The sequence below is a fragment of the Phacochoerus africanus genome, chromosome 1 (assembly GCF_016906955.1).
Source record: "Phacochoerus africanus isolate WHEZ1 chromosome 1, ROS_Pafr_v1, whole genome shotgun sequence".
Taxonomy (NCBI): domain Eukaryota; kingdom Metazoa; phylum Chordata; class Mammalia; order Artiodactyla; family Suidae; genus Phacochoerus; species Phacochoerus africanus.
In genome coordinates, this window is record NC_062544.1 from 122580720 (window position 1) to 122607208 (window position 26489).

The following is a 26489-nucleotide window of genomic DNA, read 5'->3' on the forward strand; positions in this document are numbered from 1 at the left end:
AAACAGATTCTGATGTTATCAGTCAGAATCCTGGCAGAAAGAAGTCACATTCATCTCCAACTTTGAAGACTTTTAACTGAAGCAACTATATTCAGAGGGGCAGGTGGGGTTGGTTACAGGTTAAAAATGCTGAGACACCTGGGAAGAGCTGCAGCATGATGCCTTTACCTCCCCAAAATAAAAAGAGCAAAGGGAGGAAATGTGTCACCAGGGCCTGGTGAGATAAGGGAGGCTAGAGCTATGGAGCACAAGACCTTGCAGGAAATACAGCAAGAAAGGCAGGCTTCAGAGAGAAGTACTTTCCCACCTCTCTCTCTTCCCAATACCTGATCTCTTTCCAGGATCTCCCAGTGACAAAAACAGTCTAGAAGCTGCAGTCATGAGAGCCTGGTGATGCAGTCTTTAGAGGTCAGTCTCCTGGGTCACCAAGCAGGGCAGAGAATGTTGTCTAATAAAGTAAAAGAGGTAGGGGATGGAGAATTACCAGCATATTCTTTAAGGAAGAATTTATGTCACACTAGAATTACAAGGTCTTCAAATCTGCAAAGAGAACTGATGGCCACTTGATAAAAATCTCTAACTCAGTTGGTCCTTTCATTTCAGATCCTTAGTTAAAATGGGAATGTTTTTAAGCATATCTCAGGAGGCCTGAAGACAATGAGTGATCAAAGATTGTTTCACAATATATACACAGGGCATTGGGTCAAGTAGCCACTCCTGCTGAGACTAGGACTTGCAAAATAAAAACTTTCATTCTACATTAAACATTTCCAAACTAAATGGACAGAAAAGGAGAGAAACTGGGTTGCATTTCCCATGGGGCTTGAACCATCCTTCTATTAAAGAGAACTGAGAGCCAAGTCACCAGAAATGGAAACCCCAGGACAGATGGGGAAGAGTGTCACCCTGTGAGGCCACAAATGGAATCCATACTCCGGCCAGTTAGGCCATGGATTGTCCTTTCCCTGCCTCCCCATGGGCAGCTCCCACCACTGTCCCTTAACTCTCCAGGGCAGTGGGAGAGGGGTTGCTGTCTTGGCTGGTGATGTCAACTCTGCTGCCTCCCACCATGGGCTTTTCATCACCTGCTTCCTCTGCCCTTAACATGCTTCCCCTCCCTTGTTAACTCCTACTCCCATCTCATCTCAACTCTCACTTCCCAAGGGAAGGTTCTCCAACTCCCCTAGTGAGGTCAAAAGCTCTAAGGCACATTTCCATACCACCCAGAACCTATCCTTCATGGAAGCACTTTCACATATTTTGGTATGACTGCTTACTGGTGTCCACACAGCTGAGGCCTTAGTGCCACATGATAAGGACTGTGTGTGCCTGTGTATGCCAACAGATTTTCAGGGCCTCACTACTATCTGGCTCATGGGAGGCACCCAAATATTGGTTAAAGAATGAGTCTTCACTACAAGAGAACATTTTCCATTCAAGGGATAGTCTGAGTTTTGTTTTTTTTTTTTCTTTTAATATACAATAAAATTTGGTAGGTTTTCCTCTAGAATTAAATTACTGGGAACCCAATTAGCTGCTGGTTTCCCACTCCTTTTTTTCCCTTATAAGAAAATAATATAAGGAGTTCCCATTGTGGCTCAGCAGTTAGGGAACTCGACTGGCATCCATGAGGACGTGGGTTCAAACCCTGGCCTCCCTCAGTGTGTTAAGGATCTGGCATTGCCGTGAGCTGTGATGTAGGTCACAAACGCAGCTCGGATCCCAAGTTGCTGTGGCTGTGGTGTAGGCCAGTGGCTATAGCTCCAACTGGATCCCTATCCTGGGAACCTCAATATGCCACCCTAAAAAGATAAAAAGACCAAAAAAGAAAAGGAAAAAAAATAATATTGGAGTTCCCATTGTGGCTCAGCAGTAATGAAACTGACTACAGCTCTGATTTGACCCCTAGCCTGGGAACTTCCATATGCCATGGGTGTGTCCCTAAAAAGATGAAAGAAAGAAAGACAGACAGACAGACAGACGGAAGGAAAGAAAGAAAAGAAAGGAAGAAGGAGAGAAAGAGAGAAAGAAAATAATATTAATGAAGCCTTTTTTATGAAAAATAACATAAAAATTACACTTAGGATTCAGATATACACAACATGACCTCATAGTCCATAGTTTGAATAAGTGCTACTCTAAGAAATTACTTATAAATACCAGGCAAGAAAAAAACACACAAAAAAAATGCTTCCATTTCCTAATGCAGGAAGGTAACTACACAATTCTTTAAGGGTTTTGAATAAGGCTTGAAATCCATAGGACTTTAGAAATCTCAACTGTCTAGAATGACAGGCTTCATTCTGGATAACTGAGGTTTTATTGGAAATCAAGCCCAGTTTAAAAAAGATTTTAAAATTTTAATTCTTATAGTAAACAACAAATTTTTCTATGATTTGAATGCTTAAATACCTTTCATGGCTAATAAAACTGATCGAATTTCCTCTTTGTTTTATATCCAAATCAAAATCTATTGTCACATGTGTCAGGGGCTACATACTTATGTACTCTGGGTGGTCGCTTATTTGTCTCTGAATCACCATAAAGCTTAGCCTCTGTACTTGGAGGCATTCACAAAGGATAGAATGAACGAATAGCAGGAAAACAGAAAAGGGAGCTGCCATTTGTTGAATACTTAGTATGGAGTAGCTACTGTGCAAGAAGTTATAATAGGAACGAAAACAATGAAAATCTTAGTAAGTTTTATGTCGCAGGTGCTGTGCTTATGAACAATCTGTACATTATCTTAGGAGCCTACCAATAATCTAATGCAATGAGTTATTTTGCCCAGGCACAGAGAAAGTAATTGGTTGAAGGCTACACAGTCAGAGCTGGGATTCATTTCTAAGCTTTGAACAGTTGCCTATCCCCCTCTTCTCTTCCTGATATATTTCATTTTATTCCAGACAAGCCAAAAAGCAGGGAAATGATGTTCAAAACTTTATTTTTAGACATAAAACTCTGACTATAAATGAAATGTGAAGTAGAGCCCAATATCAGGTAGAAAGAAGAGGAGCTGCTCTAAGCTTATTACGGAGAAATGAACCTAGAATCCCATTCAACCTCTCCAAGTTCTGATGTTGCATCCAAATAAGTTCTCACAATCTCTGCAGCAAAATTTGGCAAATGCTGTTATAAATTAAGAAATTGGGCTTGAAGTATCAAGATTTCTCAAGGTTAATCATCTAATAAATAATGGAGCAGAAATATAAAACTTGATGAGCCTGACTCCGATGTTTACCTAAACATGGAAAAAGGGATGCTGCCAGAATAGTTATTTTTTAAGGTATATTAAAACTACCCCCAATTTTGCTTTTATATGAAATATTTTCATACAGGGAAAGCTTCAGAAGTGTACACAGTCAAGAGTTTCCAAGTTACCAAAGATAAAGGTCACCAGAAGATATGATTTATTTATTAAATACTGAAGTGGCAAACACTTGCCAAAATCATCCTGATGATAACCAAGCTAAATCCCACATCTAGACTCACAAATGCAAAACGGTGTTTTGATGAAACCAAGCTACTTGTATTACTCTGTCCATGGACATGCTGCACATATATACTCTTCCAGTAGGTTTTTTTTTTTTTTTTAATATATATGCCAATATTCTCCTCAGCCTAAAAATCAACAGTAACAATTTTAGGCCTTTGACATTTCCATTCCGTTATACTCATTCTATACATCAGTGGTAATACTATCTACAGTAAGGCCTCCAAACCAGAAAGCAACTGACTGACAAAATATATTTCCTTGCCTCTGTAGACAGTTCTCTCTGATTATCATTAGAATCCCCTCATATCTTTAAGATGTGGAATCTATATTCTTTCTGTATTGCTAGGTAACTATCAGATTTAGAACAGTCCACCAGGGCTCTTAGAAGTATGGTTCTAAAGTATGGCCCTCACACGTGTACTCCAGTGTTCATTGCAGCACTATTTACAATAGCCAACACATGGAAACAACCTAAATGTCCAACGACAGAGGAGTGGATCCAGAAGAGGTGGTACATATACACAATGGAATATTACTCAGCCATTAAAAAGAACGAAATACCAGCATTTCTTGCAACATGGATGGACCTAGAACCTATCATGCTAAGTGAAGTCAGCCATACGAGACACCAACATCAAATGCTTTCACTGACATGTGGAATCTGAAAAAAGGACAGACTGAACTTCTTTGCAGAACAGATGCTGACTCACAGACATTGAAAACTCATGGTCTCCAGAGGAGAGAGTTTGGGGGGTGGGGGGATGTGCCTGGGCTACGGGATGGAAATCCTGTGAAATCAGATTGTTATGATCATTATACAACTACAGATGTGATAAATTCATTTGAGTAAAAAAAAAAAAAAAAAAAGGAAAAAAAAATGCATCATGTTTTTAAAAAATAAATAAATAAATAAATAAGTGCTATCTTAAAAAAATAAAGTATGGCCCTCACCAAAACAGTGCTCTGTGGTCAAACATATGTTTGGACAATGCCATGTATTATACACACTGTGGAAATTTACAATATACACCAGAGAGTTTGAGAAGTCCCAGGGATTGGTAGATGGACATGTTTTCCAAAACAGTTCACTAAGAATCAATTTTATGTAAAATAATTCCTTTTACTACCCTGAGGCTCATATTTTAGGAAATGCTACACTGGAGGAAAGATGTTCTAGAAAAGACAGGGACTACAAGAGTGAAAAAGAAAAAAGTGGAACATACTTGCTCTCTCACAGCCCCACGGTATCCATTCCTACTTGATTTATAGGTGTCTGCCTCCTACCATGCCAGTGGTTTTGTTTCTGATTACTTTAAACCTTAAAATGGGAGAAAATAGTATGAGTAAAATAAGCATATTGCATAACTTACTGATAGAAATATTGAAATTTTGAAATAAACTGATTAATGTTAGTTCCTAAGGCAAATTATTTTACTGAAAAGTGGTTCAATTAGTCAAAATAGATCCTCACATTTGCTATATTTTGAATAAATATGTACTTAGGAGTTCTGTATCTATCATTTCTATTTAGAAATAAACAGATATATCCTTATGTGACAAGTTTGCTGAACAAGCATAATTCACTACAGAAAAAAAATATATATATATTTTTTTTTCTTTCTCACTATCTCTCCAAACTTGACTAGGTGGCAATAATCTTCATCTTCCCTTGGATTAAAAAACCCCAGCAGGCCTAAACATCTGCTTTTCCCATGTTCAGTTTTAGAACCCCTTTGGATTACAAATAGAGACTGAATTCAGAAAGTAGAAACTTCATGACCATGTACTAATCAAACTTCTGTCCTTGCTTCTTTCTTTCTCCTTCCCCGCCTGGCCCCAGTTTCTATCGGAAACCTGCGATAGGGTAACGGCCATGATGATTTTCTCCTTCTCCTTCATACCCATCATCCTTCCTTCCCTTCACTTTACTACCAAGTTCTGACTCTCCCAAGTTGAGGAAATGAAGGGACAGGAATCTCTTCCTTGTGCTGCTTCTGTTATAAGCTGGCTATACTCTTGCTGGGGCTGTATTGTCCTGTATGTGACTAGAAGTCACGTGTGTATGTGGGAGATGGTTAGAACACGTGCTAAACTCTCTCAGGGAGCTTCCATGAACTCTGCAGAGGTTCCATGAACTCTGCAGAGGTTCTCTCAGACAGTGCACTGTACCTGGATTCTTTTCTGGGTTGTTTTTTGTGACCCCCTTCTAGCAATTTGCCTTGGGCCATGTATGTTATGGTTCCATAACCCTTTCATTGACCGTACTACACTAGACTCAACTCCTCCTTGGCTGTCTCCTCTGCAGAGTCCAGACTGGACTGTAGGAAACACACACATATCTCATGCTCTGACAAAGACTGGAAAACAGGTCAGTTCCCAAGCACCAGCCCACTCATCTTGCCAAATACAGAGCTGGCCAGCCTACCTTTGCCTTGCATCCAGATTTCCTAGAGTTTAGTCAGACCCCAATGCATGGGCCAGTCTAAATTCCCCAGGTTTAATGTAGGCATTTTAGCTTCCAAGTCCTCCAACTCCAATTCAGAGGTCACTGATTAGTCCTCTTGATGATGCCTTTTGAGTCTGGTGTTACAAGACAGTAGTCACCACTGTTTCTCCCCAAAGTTGGTGACAACTCACTGCATGATGACATTTCTCTCCAAAGAAACTTCTTCTCTAATCCTGATTTTTTTTTTTTTTTTTGCTCTTTAGGGCCACACCCAGAGCATATGGAGGTTCCCAGGCTAGGGGTCAAATCAGAGCTATAGCTGCAAGCCTATGCCACAGCCACAGAAACTTGGGATCCAAGCTGCATCTGTGACCTACACCACAGCTCACAGCAACGCCAGATCCTTAACCCACTGAGCAAGGCCAGAGATCGAACCTACATCCTCATGGATGCTAGTCAGATTCATGAACCATTGAGCCACCACGGGAACTCCTCTAATCCCTCTTGATTCATTTATTCAAAAGCCATGTAGTAGGCTCATGAAATTCTGCATATGGAACAGGTAATCTTTAGAAAGACAGCTTACAAGAGGAGACCCATTATAACACCCTGTTCCCTATGTTGACTTAAAAAATTTACACAACCTAAAAGTTAAGATTTATTTGGGGCAAAATGAGGACTATAGCCAGGGAGGTAGCATTTCAGATAGCTCTGAAAAACTGCTCCAAAGAGGCAAGTGGGAATGTTAGCATGTGGGTGATTTTAGTGAAGCGGGGAGGTACATGCCACCACGTACACATCTTATGGACGTTAGTTGCTAGTCTCGTGAAGGTTACTGCTAGTCACAAGGAGCAGACATCACCATAAAAGATTTTAGTACTTCTCTAGATGTGAGGAGATGAAAGAATTGAGCTCATAAAATCTTCTCCTGAAAATATCTAACTATCTGAAGACCCGTTCTGCCAGTTTTCTCTCTCATTCCTGATCAGTTCCTCATTCCTGATCTCCACTCTGAGCTGCTTTCAGGGAGTGTTAAGGATCAGCAGCTTCAGTGGCTCATAATTCAATCCATGTGGAGGCAGATGGCAAGTGCCAATCTCCACCTCACACCTACCTGGTACATATATATATCTTATACACACTTACTCTAACAACTTCAAGCACATAAGGGTGATATAAGAGCCTTAGCACTACCTAATCTGACAGTAACCTCTAATTTGCACTGATCATTGCTGATTTGGGTGGTGGCCAGCATTATAAAAGATTTTACTACCAAACTCATACCTTGAGAATTTTCCAATTCATATGTGTTCCCAGACAAGAAAAAATAAAACCTACTTGAAATATGTGGACATAAAATAACCTTCCAACATATTCTTCACACATTAAATTACTCTCAAATTACTAGCTATTGGTGATGTTTCTGATAGTGCTCTAGATTTTTCAACTTTTACAAAAACCCAGATGGTCAGAAATAACTTTACCAAATTTAGATCATTATTTTTAATTGAATGATTTAAAATATTTTTTAACAATCAGCTCTGAGTTGTATTTTGTAAAAGCTACTTAATGGCATTTGCAACTAAGACAAGACATAATTACCAGAATAAACTAGCAAATTCCAATGTTTATAACCTGAGTTGAGAAAAATGTGTATTAACAATATGAAAAATCATATACGTACACATGCATTTTTATATCCTTTTAATACCAAAGCAAGAGAGGTGGTTTTGTCTGAGAGCATTCATCTTTTATCTTGGGCTCTTGAAAAATAAAACACTTTAGATCTACTTAAAATAAAATATAAGATACTTTCAGATTCAATCCCATATAAGATTTTTTTCATCTATTTATGCTCAAGCATCTACAATGACTAGATTAATGGGCCAAGAAAGTATATTTTAAAGATTCTCTAAGAGAAGCTTATGAAAATAAGAATTTGATTCTCTTCAGGGGAGAAGTTTTCTTTAATCTAGAGGGAGTCAGCAAATATGAAATCAGGAAAAGCATTCAATTTTTTTTAAAGAACCTCACCAATGATTTTAGAAGGTGGAGGGGTGTGGGACAAATTACTTAATTACTTAGGGTAATTAAAGCTGTAAGAGTAAAGGTGGGGGAAAAAACATAAAACAACCAATTGTTTCACTCTCTTCACCTGGCCTTAGTTTAAATCAGAACACTATTTCCCCTGCATTACTCCAAACAATTTACCAAAAAAAAGGAAAAGAAAAAAGGTATTAAGTAACTAGAGGACATACAGCAAAAAATGCAAAGTTATCATTCAGCAATTATGATGCTCTTGTTTATTTTTCAAATAGTTCAGAATTGCACAGGTTCACAAAGTGTTCTCAGTGCAGCAAAAGCTCTTTGTTTAATGCAATACTGATTGGCCCAGCAGCATCCACCCGCCACCTTAGATCTTTCTTTCCTAACCCTACGTGGTCCTCCATAGAAATATTCCTTCAGCAATGAACACCCAGGAAAACAATCTCTGTGAAAAGGCATGTGAAAGAGTCCAATATCTTTACCTTCTGCAGAAAAAGGCAGAAAGCATTTCTTTAAGGGTATCCATCCAAAACCTGAGTGCTTTTAATACCCTACAGCTGGTATTTGTTTTTAGGAAGGATGAGAGTTAAAAGCAGCACAAAGAGTAATGCGTCAGGGGCTAGAATTTTTTCCAAAGTTAGGACCTTTAGATATAAACGCCTTAAATGAGGAAAGGCCTCAGCAATGAGGAAATCATATTGCAAACAGGGAAGTGAGAAAGGTAAGAAGTGACCTGCCCACAGCCTCCTAGAAGGAATGGTTTTCTCGCCCTTCTTGAGGGCTCTTTCCACAACCTCACTTTTTTACTTTGCCCTCTCCTTCTACCCCTTGATTTTCCTGACACATGCTCAAAGACTCACGTAAAATAGTCCCCAAGTCAAAATAACTAGGGCTTGTCAAGGAAGGCAAAGGGTGAGATATAGATTCCAATTAACTGCCTCTGATTGCTGGATTACTCAGGTCTTCCAGAAACTGACTCCAGCAGCATGTGTTATTTATTTATACCCAACCCTTGTTCTAAAAATAACTTGATGTGTTTTGCAGAAATACATAAACCACAAGCAGCTAAAAATACATACAATGTGGAAATTATCACAAAGAGGGGAAAAGGATGGAGAAATCTCGCCTATTAAAAAGCACTGGTGGTAGGACAAGGAAGTATCAATATTCCAAAAAGGATGTCCTACAGAAACCGCCTCATACCAAGAAACCAACTTATAAAACTGGTGGCTCAATAGCAAATATTACAAGCAATGAAACAATACTGATGCATCAGAAATAAGTTGTGGCTTCAAATGAAATGTTAGTAAGAGGGATGAGGCACAAATTTTCCCTTTAATATGTTAATGTGCAGGTTTTAGATTTCTGAAGCAAGTTGTTCCTAAGCTGTGAAAGGTTAGGAAACAAAAAGGAAAAATGGAAGAGGAAAGTAGAGAGACTTACAGAGTAGGGGGGAGGCAGAGGGAACCATGACAGGTTGATGTCAACCTCAGCATAATTTGTTAAAGAACCAAAAATAAATTATCACATAATTGGAGGCTCAAATTCATACATCACCTGAACTCAACTGCACTTTTGTTATGTTATAATGCAATTTAGTATAAATCAATTGGCTCAGAATTCAAAATTAGAGCCCAATTACCTGTGTAAGGGAATCATAAATCCAACCTGTATTTTTCTAACAGGGTTAACAACTCATGATGTCCGCTTAAACTCAGGAAAATCAATTTTCTAAGCTTAAGAACAATTGCGCATTGGTAGTTTGTTTTTTTGTTTTTTTGTTTTTTTAAACCCTGATCTAGTGCATGAGGTGGAAAGGCTGGGGGTGGTGGTGGATGTAATGATGGAGGAAGGGTAGAAGCCTAAAGCAAAATAAATTCAGAGCACTGAACATGCAAAACACCAACCACACACAGAGGAAGCCAGAGTGGGAACACTTACCTGTAATAGGCAGTCAAAACCTGGACACCTGCTATTTAGTAAAGGAGTAAAGGCAAAACACTCCTACTGCTTTTCTTGTTCAGCAAAAAATTTCCCTGGAGCTAAAGAGTAAGATGGAATGCTAAGTAAGGGGAGAGCTTGAACTCCTGCTACCAGCACACAAGAACCGGGCCTGCTTGACAGAGGTCACACCTGCGTGAAGCCCAGAGACACTCCCCGCCCCCGCCCTCCCCCAAGGCAGTTTGCTGGCCTTCTCTTCAACTGGAAACACCTGAGGGAACGAGGAGTCGCAAGAGGGTGGAGGGATAAAGCTGGCCCATTGGCGGCACAAGAATTGTCAGAAACAGCCTTCATACAGGACAGTTTAGCACTGCATGTTTTTATGCATGTCTTATACAGAGCCACACACAGATACTACACATATGTTATACATTTTGTCACAGAAATTCTATTTCCATGAAATTCTGCTAGAAAAATAAGTGAACAAGGGTGTAAAGTCATACATACAAGGTTCTTCATTACAGCATTGCTTCTTAGAGCCAGAGCTGGAAGCAGAATAAAGTCAATCAAAAGAGATAGTTAATTAAATTATGATGCATTTCACCCTACAGAGTCATACTATGCTGGAAATCTAGATGATGATGTAAAATTCTATGGACATGGCACATTGTAAGATAAAATAACAAAAGAGTGTTATTGGATATATCGATTTCGAGTGTGTACGTGTGCGTGTGTGTGCGCATGTGCACATAAATATGTGTACATGGGTGAAGAAGAAAGTCTGGGAGAAAATACCCCATATATTAATCAAGATTATGCTGTGTGGTGGGATGATAAATGATATTTACTTAAAAAATCTTTTCCTATGGCGTTGGCTTTTTGAGTTTTAATTGCATAAAATAGGCAGGCATTTCCTTTTATAATCAGAACAAAAATACTACAGCAATTTTTATTTTGGATCTTTTTTTAAAGTCAGGAGAATAGGAGGGAGGAGAAAAGTCAGAAGCCCACCAGGCCCAGGAGGCTTCCTCTGAACAAAGCACAAGCACCAGCACCTGACGCAAAAGGGTTTCTGTTTTACACAACATTCCATGGACTGTACATTTTATTGGGGAGGGGAAACAAATGCAACAAAACGAGTCATCTGTATGCCTTACCTTTATATTCTGTGGGTAAAAAATCTTAGTCCACAGCTTCTGAGAGCAAATGATGCCCCTTCCAGACCCAAAATACAGCTAGAAATCTTGGCAACTGTGCCTTCTATACCAGGCTGAGCGGTGCCTGTTTTCTCTGCTTCCAAATGGGCGTGTGAAACTGTAACTTTACAAAGCCAAGGTGCTCTTTTCAAAGCACAGAAAATACTAAAGAAACATACCATTAGAACACATGCTTCTTACTGAGTCATTTCTGTATCTTAGTTTTGACTGCTCTATGCTGGGGTAAGATATCTGCAAAATCAGAGAAAAAAGAACTAGAAAAACCTTTGAGATTATTCCCTTCAATGTCCTCATTTTTCACAGAGAAAACTCAGAGCAGTCACAGAGTGAGCCAGCCAGGCCTAAGGCCGAAGGTCTGCCTCCCAGTCCACTGTTTATCTCCTCATCTCAAATGCCTTTCAAAGAAGCGGCTGCGTTTCCCCTTTCCAGAGAATCTGAATATTTCTTTATCCAATGTTGATATAAATCAGACTTTGTGAGACAGAGAAACAGAGAGCAAAAAGCAGCAAATCTAACATAATACACCAGCAAGCTTTTCCAGATGCATCTGAGAAAAACTTTCAATAATGGAAAACACTTCATACACTGTTTTATACAGTCCACTCCTGATGCTGTGATAGAAAAAAGTAAAAAGGTCAAGGGGAAAAGCCATAGGAGTCATTTGGTGACATTTTTAAAAGGTTTACTTTCAGAAGCATATAATTTAAAGTCTTTCCCTTTTTTTCTGCTGAAAACCAAGCATACTCACTATAAAACACCTAGAAAATACAACAAAATATTAATAAGCAGGAAAAGAGAACATAACATATAAATCCATTAACGAAAGACAACCATGGCTAAAATTTTAGTACGATTCCTTCTAGTTTCTTTTCCTTTTTGAATGGTTGAGATCTTAATACATATACCATTTCCAGATTTTCTTTTCACCTAAATTATACCTAAGCATTTTAATAATTCATTAACAACTATTTATCAATATCATTTTAATGTCTGAACAAGTAATCCATGGTGTAAATATGCAAATTTTATACTTTTTTCTTTAAATATGTCATTTAAGGGGTTTCTAGTATACATAATCCTATAATGAACATTTTGAAAAATGAACCTTGATCTTAACCTCATTATTTTTTAATTTTAATTCCTAACACGAGGAATCACTAGGTTAAATATTACAAACATTTTGTAGTACCTGAAAGTTGATACCAAATTTTGTTGTTCCTACCAAAGGTATAGAAAAGTCCCCATCTTATAGTGCTTTTTATCAATAATTACCATATTTCAAAATCTTTGTGTTAATTTTATAGGTGACATGAATACCAATTTTAATTTGGAACTCCCTGTCATTGAACAATATCAAAAATTCCCTAGACATCATACTTCTACTTTGGCACAGCTACTCTTGAGATTTTTGCCCATTTATCTGCTGAGGAAGAAGGGAAACATTTTGATTGAAGACCTCCAATCATGTTTTCTTCAATAACTAAAATAAAAATAGAACTTTTAAGCAAGTTAATGACATTGCCAAAGTTACTAAAGCCTAGGAAAATGAAGACCCCTGGCAAGATCAGTTAAGAGATGTAGAGAAAATAACCAGACTCCACCCCCCCGCCTTTTTTAATAAGTGATGGGGGTTCCACCTAGTAAGTGATGTGTTTGTGCAACTTTTCGTGACTGCTGATTTCAAGTGTTGGGTTAACAAATAGTTGAAAATAAAATGAAGAGCTACCTGGTATTTCTAGAGCATGTGGCACATGAAAAACACAAAATCTCTTTTTAAAAAAGAAAGTGTCCTGGTTCACACTGGTGGACTAAGCAAACTCATTTACCTCCTTTCTCACGCAGAGCACTTTCTAAATGATACTAAAGGAGCACAAAGGTGTAAAGCCATAACAGTAAAGAGAATGGCAGGAGGCCGTTAGAAGATGAGTGATTTCAATAAAAGTCAGTTGACTTTGGGAGTTCCCATTGTGGCATAGTGGGTTATGAGACTGACCAGCATCCCTGGCCTCGTTCGGTGGGGTAAGTATCCACTGTGGTGTAGGTCAAAGATGGAGCTCGGATCCTATGTTGCAGTGGCCATGGCATAGGTTGGCAGCTGCAGCTCTGGGACCCCTAGTCCGGGAACTCCCATATGCCACAGGTGTGGCCCTAAAAAAAGCAAAACGTCTGTTGACTTATAAACCACAGCAAAGGAAACCACAGCCTAAAAGGGAGTTTCAGCAAAGGAGAAAACAGAGTTGCCTGACACCACCCCAGAAAGACTCGATTTCTCAGAAATAGTGGGTAAAACAGAGGGTGGATGAAGTGGGTGGAGCTGAAAAGAGGGGTATTAACCACCACCTGTATATGTAACACAGACTTCTCTCTCTCCTGGTTGTCCATGAGAGCTGATCTGAAGCCACCACTAGGTTGTTCAAGGCAGTAAAAACGTGTTTGGGGAGAAGTAGGATCATTACCATGGGTGTCAATACCTCACCCTCGAAAGTCAAGAGTCCCCTTCCCCCATTCCCAGGCAAACCCTCCAAACTTTGACCCTTCAAGTACAGGATTCACAAAACCAATCCACCTGTTGAAGGGCTTGCAAACAGCCTTTCTATTGCCTTATTCGTTTACATACCAACCAACCATAGATCACCAGAAATATAATATGCCAAGAAAGGCAGCACACACACACAAAGAAAAGTGAGCAAGCAAAACAGCAGAAAACACTACACTGTGGATACAAGACAATTTAGGAGAAAGATAGAAACTTAAAAAAGAAAATCTATTTAATCAGAGAGATTTGGTAACTGCAAAACAAAACCAGGGTTACATTTAAAATCAATAATTCAATAAAAAGAAAGATCCCTTGGGAATTACATGATTACTTAAATAAAAAATTCAATAAACGGTTTAATGCCAATCACCTAGACTATATATTAAAAGTACAATATGTGAGAAAAAATAAGATATATGGATGATTAATCCAGGAGGTCTACATCTAGACTAACAGAAGTTCCAGAGTGAGAACAAAGAAGCTGGAGTGGAGGAAATTACCAAAGAAATATTAGAAAATTTCCCTGAGCTAAAGGGAGCCATGAATCTTTGAAGCAGAGAGATCTAATCCATGCCAAGAAGAATGAACTGTGAAGTGTTAGAAAACTGAAGTTAAAGAGAATTCTTAATAGCCTCCTAAAAGGAACTCCCTCCCTCCAAAAAAAAGTAGCCTACATAAAAGGATTAGAGTAACATCAGATTTGTCAGCACCCATGCTGGATACTAAGACACAGCAGTGAAAATTATTTTCAATACAAAAGTCTATTCCCAAATGATCAATCATGTTTGAGGGCAAAATGAAAACCAACAAACTTGAAAGGACTCAGTTTCCCTGCCATTCACCCTTTCTTGGAAAGTTACTAACAAGATGCTAAAACAAGTCAAAAAGAGAAAGCACACTGGATCCAGCAAATGGTAAATCTGACTCTGGAGACCAACAGGAGCATATCAGATTCTACCTATCAGGTCTAGAAAACAACTTGTCTAAATGAGAACAAAATGGAGATCTAAAGAGAAACGGAGGACCAAGAGAACATAAAGTGCCTATGTGAAGCTTTAGAAAACTTTAAGATATGAAGGAGGCACACACCCAAGACAGTCACAAGGACATCAGAATCGCCAGGAAAGTCAAATGCAGCAACTTCATAAGGAAGATGGGAAATATATATTATACACACTAAAAGATGGTATGATTTTGACAAAATGACAAAGGATGAGAATGTATTTGACTCTGACTCTAGACACAATCTCTGTGTATCACAGGAGTTGTGACACTGAAACAACTTGGGTCTACAGTAAGTAATTTAACAATGTTCTAATGATGCAAATCTTTTTCATTACTCTCAACTTTGGAAAAATCACAAAGTAAGACCACTCTGATGACAGAGAAAATGCAAATTAAACTGGACAATGCAAAAAATAATGGTGTAGCTGACTGAGAATGGAAAGTGGAAGAGTGAAAAAAATAGCGAAGAAGGGTATGTGACCATTCATATCTTACCTATGGTGAGGAGGTGAGAGATATTGACTGGTTTGTAAAGACTAGTAAAGAGAGATTGAGAAGCAGCAAGACCAAAGACATGGAAGCAACCTAAGTGTCCATCAACAGATGAACGGATAAAGAATATGTGGTATATCTGTATACAATGGAAAACATGAGATACTACACGATTATTAAAAGATGAAATTTTGTCATTTGCAGCACCATGGATGGATTTGTAGGGCATTATACTAAGTGAAATAAGTCAGAGAAAGTGGTTACCAGTGGGGAGAGGGAGATGGGAGAGGCAATATAAAGGTGGGGGAATGAGAGGTACCAACGATTATGTATGAAATAAACCACAATCTGGAATATAGTCCATATTTTATAATAATTATAAATGGAGTATAACCTTTAAAAATTGCACATCACTAATATTATACACCTGTTACATATATCATACATCAACAATACTTCAATTAAAATAAATACATTTTTTAAAATTAAAAAAAAGAAGTGGCAAGACCAGTGGAGGCTGGGAATAATGTCAGCTTATGGTGGGAAAATGTGAAAAGGTGATTGTAAAGATAAATTCTTCTCTTTCTTAGAAGAAAATCAATATATAACATATAAGACAGATAAAAGATGAATGAGCAATATGGAGAAAAAAACAGGAATGGGTTACAGCGCTTGCATTTAGGGAAAGCAATGAAAAGAGAAAGGGATAGTGTTGAGAACTGTTAATTTACATTGTAAGTGTTTCTAAACTATTTGATTTGTAAACCTTACGCTGGTTATTGCTTTCATCAAGACAAAGGAAGAAAGTTCTAAAAGAAGCAAGTGCACTTTGACAAGCTCTTTAACTAAAAACAAAAATAAATAATTGAGCCTGGATGAAAGGCTGTCTTCTGAGTCTCTGGACAACCCTGGAGAAGAGTGAATTTTGCATAAATGGATTTATTTCAAACAAGGAGGGAGCCAATGTAGTGTACAGAAATGAGACATGACATTTTCTCCCCAACAGAATAACTGAACTTTCATTAAGACTTAGTGATGGGATGACATTCTGGGGTTTGGAGGGTAAGCACATCCCATTCCTTTTTTTCAACTAAAAAAAGTACAACCTAAAAGTTGAGAGTTAAGTTTTATTTGGGGTGAAATTAGGACTTAAGCTTGAGGGACGGCATCTCAGGTAGCCCCCAAAGAAACCTCTCTGAGGAGGGGAGGAGGGGGAAGCTAGGATACATGAGTTTTTGCAACAAAGTGGAGGCAGTAGGAACACAAGATTTACAGATAACAAGATTTACGGAAGATTTACAGAAAACCCTTTCTATAGGAAGATGTAAAGGTCTGGGCTTACTGGAATCACTCTTTTGATATGTTTTCCTGAGTTCCCTCAGGGCTCATGGGCCCACCCTTGGGAGTGGCTGTTCTCACAGAAGACCCTGACTCTTTGTTTTGCCAACTAACTACAGCCAAAGGAAATATTTCAAGAAAGCTCTGAAATACTGCCCCAAAGAGGAAAGGGGAAATATCAGGATGAGTCATAAAGGTTAAGGGGGAGGTGTACGCAGCCATGCATACATTTTACACACATTTCCTACTGGTCTCCTGAAGGTTGCTAGTAGTCACAGACATTACTCATCGTTGATGGATTTTAGTGTTTTTCTAGATATGAGGAGATGCCAGAATTGGGCTCATAAAATCTTCTTCTAAAAATATCTCTCTGAAGACCTGTTCTTCCAGTTTTCCCAGAGCACAGAATGCCTCACTCCTTGTCTCCACCCTGAGCTCCACTCAGGGCATGCTAAGGGTTGTCATCTGCAGTGGCTCATGTTTTACTCCATGTAGAGGCTGATAGCAAGTGCCAAACTTCAGTTCACATTATCCAATCAAAGATTTTCCAGTAGCAAGAGGGACTCTTTTCTTTATTCTGGATTCTCTCTGCCACACAGCCCTCTTCCCCTCCCCCCACAAGTCCCTCATGACCCTAAATAAGATAAAAAGTGAACAAAAAAGTTCCTTAATGCTAATTGCATGTTCTCTAATTTTCCTTAAGATTGCTGCCTCCTGGCTGTTTCAAATTAATATCCCCTCAAATGCACAGCCAGCACACATCTGAATACCCAGCTAGGTACATTTCCCAGAATGTATTTTTGAATGGGCTGGGTGTGAGAAGGCTGGCAAGATACTAGTGATGCGAGGTTTGGGCTACCATGCCCATCTGTCTTGAAGGCCTGGCATCCATGTTATTCAGAACAGCCTGGGTAACTTATTACTGCATCCCGTGTTCACAGAGAAGGCTGGTTCTGAGTTCAATTACAATTGCTAGCAGTTTAAATGATAGCCACTGTGCTATAATCTAAAATAAATTGCTTTTCTCGAGAAGCCATGTAAGCTTTTGCACTGCAACTTAGCAGCGCCACTGGTTTTATCTCATCTGAAATTCAAACAGGGTACAAAAGCTGGCCCTCTGAACTCCTGTTTTTACCCCAGATGGCATTCTTCTATATTTTAGGGCTCTCTTTTTACACCAAATTTCTATCCGAGAACTAGATTTGTGAGAAAGCAACACTGTTTTTCCATTTTTTATGCAGGTCATCATTTGGTTTTTCCTTCTGTTCTTCTATTTAAACCTCACACTTTGCCTGGGCTTTTTTCAAAGAACTGTATTCCTGGGGACATAATTTGTCCCTCCACCCCCACCCCAGTTCTGAAGGCTAGAGAGCTTATCTGCCAACAGGAGCCAAGACAAGTGTGGAGACATTGCATCCACATGAATGCAGGGACTTCCACAACTCTGTTTATCTGCTTCTCATCTCTCCACATGAAAAGGAAAGAAACAGCCAGTGCTCAGAACCTGAAGCAGAGATTCTGCCTTTTCCCACCTTTCACCTCTCCATGAGTTTTCCCCCAGAGTCCATGTTCTCAAGCTCACAACTGTTTCCCCTGAGAACATCCAACTAGACCCAGTGCCTCAGAAGGGACACAGCTGCCTTGGCATTCCTCTGACAGAGATGGCTCTGATCCCTGAAATGCTTCTCCACAAAGGCAATTAGAAAAGTTCCCAATATTCACTACTTTCTTTCAAATTTAACAAGACAACATAATTAACGCCGCTGTTTTTCTGCCAGTCAACAAGACAAAATTGCCCTTCCAAGAGATTTTTCACATTTACAAAAATAATCCATTAATACATTTCCCTTTCAGATATTTTTCTTTCTATTGAGATTCAAAGAGCTTGGTCTGGGATATGCTAGATGGTATGTGCTCAGCAGCATTCCTCTTAAAGGGGAAACCTTTTTTATGCCCATCAAAAAGAACAACCAGAACAACAACAACAAAAAGCAAAATGAACACTTTAGACCAATTCAAATTCAAACATAGAGCCACTATGAAGGCAAGGAAGTTCTATTTCTTTCTATCATATGCATGGAACCATGCTAAGGGGGAAGTTGTAATGTCCCCCTTGAATCATGTGAATCCTGCAGTTCTGCTGCATTCTTTGAGTTTGATAACAAGAGAGATTAAGTACACTGGTTCTTGACCAGGATCTTTAGGACGAAGGAGTAAATGGGGAGGTGGGGTGTTTTTTCAACATCTCAGTATTTGAGGCCAATACTGATATTTGGGGAACACTCTAATTGTTGCTAAAAGTTCTGCAAGGTATTATCTCCACACAACACAGAATTGTCCCGCCCAGAATGCCAATAGATCCCCTCTGGGAACACTGACCTAAGTTGGGAGAAAGTCAATGCAATAGTCGGTGCAATAAAGCAAAATGAGCTTATTGCCCTGGGTCCTGTGTTTTCTCATTTTGCAAATCCTGGGCTCCTGGCAGATAATCAGTAACTGAAGGAATCGTCTAGTGGCTTAAAGAAGGTAAGTCACCTATTGATTCAACAAATATGTATTAATTTCCTCCTACGTACAGTAACATTAACTATACATATATCAGGTCAAAATCTCCCCTTTAAGGAAGTTTAAAATGCCATTTCCTCCATAAAGTCTCACACAATGACCTCGGTTATAAATTATCTTTAAAGAGAGAAAATAACCTATCAGTTCGGGCTGTGGATACTAGAGCCAAAAGTCCTTGGATTCTAATCCAGGTTCTGCAATGACGGGGAACTTGACCTTTGCTTGATCTCATTGTGACTTGGTCTCTTCATTGGAAAATAGTGATAATATTGCTGTTTGGGGGATTAGATAGAATTATTACTGATGCAAATTTATTCAAACAGTGCATGACACAGAGCTAGTGGTCAAATGTGGTATGTGTGTATATATATATATATATATACATATATATATATATATATATATACACACACATATATAAACAATTTTAAATGCTTATATATATGTACATAATTTCAATTGAAATAACTGAGATAATTGCAGGTTCACATGCAGTTATAAGAAACAACATGGAGCTATCCTATGTATTCTTTATCCAGTTTCACCCAGTGGTAACACTTTGCAAAAGCATAGTATAATAGCACAGCAAGGATACTGACATTAATACAATACACCAATCTTATCCAGAATGCCCCCAAATCCCAGTATACTCATTCAGTATATGTGTTTGTAGATCTATTAAGTTCAATAGAATTTTATAATTTGAGTAGGTTCAAGATATGGAGTAGTTCTACCATCACAAGGATACTTAATATTGCACTTTTATTACCTCACCTACTTTCACTTGCCCCTCCCTCACCTCCATCCCTAAGCCCTGGCAATCATTACTGTGTCTTCCATTTCTCAAATTTTGTCACTTCAAAAATATTACTTAAATGGAATCACAAAGTATGTAATTTTATCACATATATGGAATCTAAAATATGATAAAAATGAACTTATTTACAAAACAGAAATAGCCTCACAGACTTGGAAAATAAAACAAAGGGGAAAAGTGTGGAAAGAACAAATTAAGAGTTTGGGATTAGCAGATACAAACTACTATATATAAAATAAATAAACGATAAAGTCCTACTGTAGAGCACAGGGAACTATATTCAATATCCTATAATAAACCTATAATGAAAAAGAATCTGAAAAAGAATATGTGTGTGTGTGTGTATATATATATAAAACACAACATTGTTAACACAATACAACACAACGTTGTAAATCAACTTCAATTTAAAAAATTTTATAAGGCATTTGTCTTTCTCTTTCTGACTTACTTCACTTAGTATGAGAATCTCTAGTTCCATCCATGTGATATCACTTATATCTGGAATCTAATATAAGGCACAAATGAACCTATGTACAGAAAGGAAACAAACTCATGGACTTGGAGAACAGACTGTGGTTGCCAAGGGGGAAGGAGAGGGAGTGGGATGGACTGGGAGTTTGGGGTTAATAGATGCAAACTATTGCCATTTGGAGTGGATAAGCAATGAGATCCTGCTTTATAGAGCTATAGCACAGGGATCTATATCTAGTCACCTATGATGGAACATGGAGGATAATGTGAGAAAATGAATATATATACATATATATATGTGTGTATATATATGGGTCACTTTACAACATAAATTGACAGAACATTGTAAATCAACTATAATGTAAAAAATAAAAATCTTAAATTTTTTTTGAAGAAAACTTAAAAAAACTGAAGTATGTAATTTATTGGAATTGGCTTTTTTCACTCAACACAATTCTCTGAAAAATCACCAAGGTTGTTGATTCTATCAATAGCATTCATTTTGATTGCTGATTATAATTCCATAGGTACCACAGTTTATTTAACCACCCATCCATTAAAAACATCTGGGCTATTTCCAGACTTTGGCTATTATGAATAAAGCTGGCATGAACATTTATGTACAAATTCTTTTATATGAATATGAATTTTCATTTCTCTGAGATAAATGCTCAAGAGTGCCATTGCTGGGTCATATGTTAGTTATATGTTTCATTTTATAAGAAACTGCCAGATTTATTCCAGAGTGGCTGTACCATTTTATACCATTAGCCACTAACAATGTATGAGTGAAGAGTTTCTCTGCATCCTCACCAGTATTTGTTGTTGGTTGTCATTATTTTTTATTTTAGCCATTCTTATAGGTGTGAAGTGATAGCTCATTGTGGTTTTATTTAGCTTTTCTCTAATGGCTAGTGATGTGGAATAGCTTGTGCGCTTATCTGCCATCTGTTTATCTTGCTTGGTAAAATGTCTGTTCATGTCTTATGCCCACTTTCTAACTGGATTCCTTGGTTGAGTTTTAGGGGCTCTATATATTCTAGATACTAGTCTTCTGTGAAATATGTGGTTTGCAAATATTCTCTTCTAGTCTATAGACTGTCTTTTCATTCTTTCACATGGATTTCACAGAGAAAAAGTTGTAATTTTGATGCAGTCCAATCTATCTATTGCTCCTTTTATGGATTTACACTATTGGTATTAAGTCTAAGAACTCAGAACTCTTTGCCCACCTAGCCTTAGAGCCCAACAAATTTCTATGTTTATTTTTCTAAAAACTTTGTAATTTTACATTTAAGGCCTATAACCCATTTTTAATTAACTTTTGTACAAAGTATGAAGTTTAGATCAGTGCATTTTTTTTAATTTTTTATTATTTATTTATGTATTTATTTATTTATTTTTGCCAATAGATGTCTAATGCACCACCACCATTTGTTGAAAGTCTTGGCTTCCTTCATTGAATTATTTTTGCATTTTTGTCAAAAATCATTTTGTGTGTGTGTGTGGGGGGGGTCTATTTCTAGGTCCTTCATTCTATTCCACTGTGTTCTCTGGCAATACCACATCAACTAGATTACTACTGCTATATAAGTAGCTTTAGTATTTGATAGAGTAATTCCTCATACCTTATTATTCTATGCTATGATTGTTTTAAATATAGGGCCTGTGTCTACTTTAGATTAACCTAAATTTTGTTAGCAATTGTATTAAACCTAAGATCAAGTTGGGGAGAACTTACACCCTTACTGTGTTGAGACTTCCAACATTTATTGGAAGGTCTTCTTTGATTTTTCTCACTAGCATTTCGTAATTTTCAGCATATAAATCCTGCACACATTTTGTTAAGTGTATATCTAATATTTCATTTTCTTTGGAACTAATGTAAATGTTATTGTGTCTAAAATTTTGGTTTCTGCATATTCACTGTTAGCATATAGAAATACAGTTAAATTTTGTGGATTACTTAATTGCTAAACTCACTTATTAGTTCTAGGAGTTTATTGTTGCTATTGTATATTTCTAGGGATCTTGTAGGTAGAAAACATTGTCATCTGCAAATAAAGGTACTTTTACTTTATTCTCTTCTACTCTGCACACCTCCTATTTCTTCTTCTTGTCATATTACAGTGGCTTGAACTTCCATTATTGTATTGAATAGAAGTAGTGAGAGTGAACATCCTTGTCTTGTTCCCAATCTCAAAGATTCTCTATCAAGCTGAGGTAATCCACCTCTATTTCTAAATTGCCAACAATTTTTATTATAAATGGATGTTGGATTTTGTCAAATGCTTGTTCTGGGTCTATTGATATGATGATATATTTTTTCTTCTTTAGCTTGTAGATATGGTAGATTACAATGATTCAATTTAAAGAACTGAACCACCTTTGCGTACCTGTATTAAATCTCATTTGGTCATGGTACATAATTATTTTTTACACAGTGTTGGTCTTGCTTTGATAATGTTTTGTTGAGTATTTCTATGTCAAAGTTCATAAGAGATATTGGACTGGAATAGTCTTTTCTTTCTCTTTCTTTCTTTCTTTCTTTCTTTCTTTCTTTCTTCCTTCCTTCCTTCCTTCCTTCCTTCCTTCTTCCTTCCTTCCTCCCTCCTTGCCTCCTTCCCTCCCTCCCTGTGATCTTTTACTAGGCTCATAAAATGAGTTGGGAAGCATTCCTGACTCTTCTATTTTCTGAAAGAGTTTATGTAAAATGGATGTTAGGTCTTCTCTAAACATTTACTAGATTTCTCCAGTAAAACTATATGAACTTAGCTCTTTTGGGGAAGACTTTTAAGTACTAAATCAACTTATTTAATGGCTACTCAGGCTGTCCATTTCATCCTGAGTGAATTTAGAAGGTTTACAGTTTTTGAAAAATTGATCTCTTTTTTAAGTAGCTGAATATATGAATATGAAGTTGTTCATAGTATATCCTTATTATTTTTTAATAACTATAGGATCTGTATTTATATCCCCTATTTCATTCCTTATATTAATAATTTTCTTATTGTCAGTCTTGCTAAGCATCTCTCAATTTTAATATTTTTAGAATAACCAGATTTTGCTTCATTGACTTCATTGACTTTCCCGTTTTAAGTTTTATTGATTTCTGCTTTTACTTTTATTATTTCCTTCTGTCTTTTTGTTATAGGATTATTTTTCTTTCCTTTTTTATACTTGAGCTATTAATTTGAGAACTTTCCTCATTTCCTTTATTTATTTATTTATTTATTTATTTGCTTTTTAGGGCCACACCCACAGCATATGGAGGTTCTCAGGCTAGGGATCTAATCAGAGCTGTTGCTGCTGGCCTACGCCAGAGACAGAGCAACACAGGATCTGAGCCATGTCTGCGACCTACACCACAGCTCACAGCAATGCCGAATTCTTAACCCACTGAGTGAGGCCAGGGATCAAACCTGCAACCTCATGGTTCCTAGCCATATTTGTTTCCACTGCACCACTCCCACCTCATTTCTGATATAGTGGTATAAATTTCCTTCTCATCACTGCTTTAGCTGCAGCCTACATTTTTTAATAAGCTGTGTTTTCATTTTCATTCAGCTCTTTGTATTTTTCAATTTCCTTTAAGATTTCATCTTTAACCTATGTTTAATGTAGAATTATGCTACTTAATTTTCATATTTAGAAATTTTTCTGTGATCTTTTTGTAATTTATTTCTAGTTAGATTTTATTATATAGTCAGAGAACATATTCTGAATGATTTCAATTTTTAAAACTTTGTTAAAGGGTTTTTTTGTGACCCAAGATATGGTCTGTTTTGATGAATGTTGCATGGGTGCTTAAAAAAAATGTGTATTCTGCTACTGCTGGATAGAGTGTTCTATATATGTCAACTAGCTACTACTGGCCAATTGTGATGCTCAGATTCTCTATTTTTTTTTTGCTCATTTTATGCACAGTAGTTCTACTAATTGTTGAAAATGGTCCAATGGAGTCTCCAAATACAGTTATCAATCTCTCCTTTTTTTTTTTTTTTAAGGATCTATAATTTGGTGTTTATACATTTAGGATCATCAAGTTTTCTGGGTGGGTTGATGTTTTCATCATTACGTAATATGACTTTAGATATTTTCTTTGCTCTGAAGTCTACTTTTGTCACATATTAGTATAGCCTCTCCTGCTTTTTTTTTTTCTTTTTACAGCCACATATGCAGCATATGGGACATCCTAGGAGAGGGGTCAAATTGGAGCTGCAGCTGAAGCCTATGCCACAGCCATAGCAACACCAGATCCTTAATGACACCCTAGACCAGATAGATTTAACTGATATTTATAGAACTTTCCATCCCAAAGAAGCAGAATATACCTTCTTCTCAAGTGTACATGGAACATTCTCCATAATAGATTGCATCTTGGACCACAAGATCAAGCTTTGGTAAACTTAAAAAAGTTGAAATTATCCCATGCATTTTCTCTGATCACAATGCTATGAAACTAGAAATCAACTACAAGAAAAAACCAGCAAAAAATCACAAACTCTTGGAAGATAGACTACTGAACAACCAATGGGTCAGTGACAAAATCAAAGAGGGAATAAATCAAATGACACCTAGAGACAAATGACAGCAAAGATAAAACAACCCCAAACCTTTGGGCCACAGCAAAAGCAGTTCTGAGAGAGAAGTTTATGGCAATACAATCTTATTCCAGGACAGAAGAAAAATCTCAAATAAACAATCAAAACTTATACCTAAAACAACTAGAGACAGAAGAACAGACAAAGCCCAAAATTAGCAAAAGGAAAGAAATCATAAAGATCACAGCATAAACAAATGAATTAGAGACAAAGAAAACAATAGAGAAGATCAATGAAACCAAAAGTTGGTTCTCTGAAAAGATGAATAAAATTGATAAACCCTTAGCCAGACTCATCAGGAAAAAAAGGGAGAGGGCTCATATCAATAAAATTAGAAATGAAAAAGGAGAAATTACAACTGACTCCATAGAAATACAAAGGATCATAAGAGACTACTATAAGCAACTATATGCCAATAAAATGCCAGATTCTTAGAAAAGTTCAACCTACCAAGAATGAACCAGGAAGAAACTGAAAATCTAAACAGACCAATCACAAGCACTGAAACTGAAAATGTGATTAAGAAACTTCCAAAAAGCCAAAGTCCAGAACCTGAAGGCTGCAAAGGCGAATTCTATCAAGCATTCATAGAAGACTTAACACCTGTTCTTCTGAAATTCATTTACTTTTACCTTGCTTAATCATTAGCTTTGAAGTGAGTTCCTCATAAGCAGCATATTGTTGGATTGGGTTTTTTATCCACTGTCAATCTCTATCTTTCAATAAAAGATTTAGATAATGTACATTTAAGATTATTAACATGTTAGCACTTCAGTATATTATCATATTACTTTTTTCATTTTTTTTAAAGTTTTATTGAAGTATAGTTGATTTACAATGTTGTGATAATTTCTACTCTGCAACAAAGCAATTCAGTTATGCATGTACACACATCCATCCTCTTTTCCCACATAGATGATCACAGAATACTGAATAGAGGTCTTTGTGCTATACAGCAGGTCCCATTTGCTTTCTAATTCATTTCTATGGTTCTCGACCCTTCTTTCTCTTCCTGTGGATTGCTTCCATTTGTTGTTGTTGCTGCTGTTGTTTTTCAGTATTCAGAAGTGCATCTAAAACCATGTATAGTGGTTTTAGATGTACTTTTTTTTTTTGTCTTTTTGCCTCTTCTAGGGCCGCTCCTGCAGCATATAGAGGTTCCCAGGCTAGGGGTCAAATTGGAGCTATAGCCGCCGGCCTACACCAGAGCCACAGCAATGCGGGATCCAAGCTGCATCTGCAACCTACATCACAGCTCACAGCAACGCCAGATCCTTAACCCACTGAGCAAGGCCAGGGACCGAACCTGCAACTTCATGGTTCCTAGTCGGATTCGTTAACCACTGCGCCACGACGGGAACTCCTAGATGCACTTCTTTATATAGCTTTTGTAAAACCCAGGTAGCTCTGGGTATTACAATCTAATATGTGACTTAGTATAGTCTACTATTATCAATATATTATTACTTTAAAATGGGGAAATTTCACTTCCATTTAAATCCCTTTACCTTT

The 26489-nt window shown here is 37.4% G+C and overlaps 1 protein-coding gene across 4 annotated transcripts in view; it reads right to left on the bottom strand.

Annotated features, from left to right (window-relative positions):
• FHIT (fragile histidine triad diadenosine triphosphatase) overlaps positions 1–26489 on the bottom strand; it is a 1432969-nt gene that overhangs the window by 876330 nt on the left and 530150 nt on the right. Inside the window, exon 1 of one of the 4 annotated variants that reach the window (XM_047778397.1) lies at positions 16522–16580. The exons of 2 other annotated variants lie outside the window; for them this stretch is intronic. Coding sequence is in view for 1 of the 2 variants with exons in the window: in XM_047778389.1 (XP_047634345.1) it covers positions 327–381 (55 nt within the window). In the remaining variant the exon portion in view is untranslated. Of the gene's footprint in view, positions 1–326; positions 453–16521; positions 16581–26489 lie in introns of those variants that run through there. One more of the 4 variants, XM_047778389.1, reaches the window with a different exon arrangement.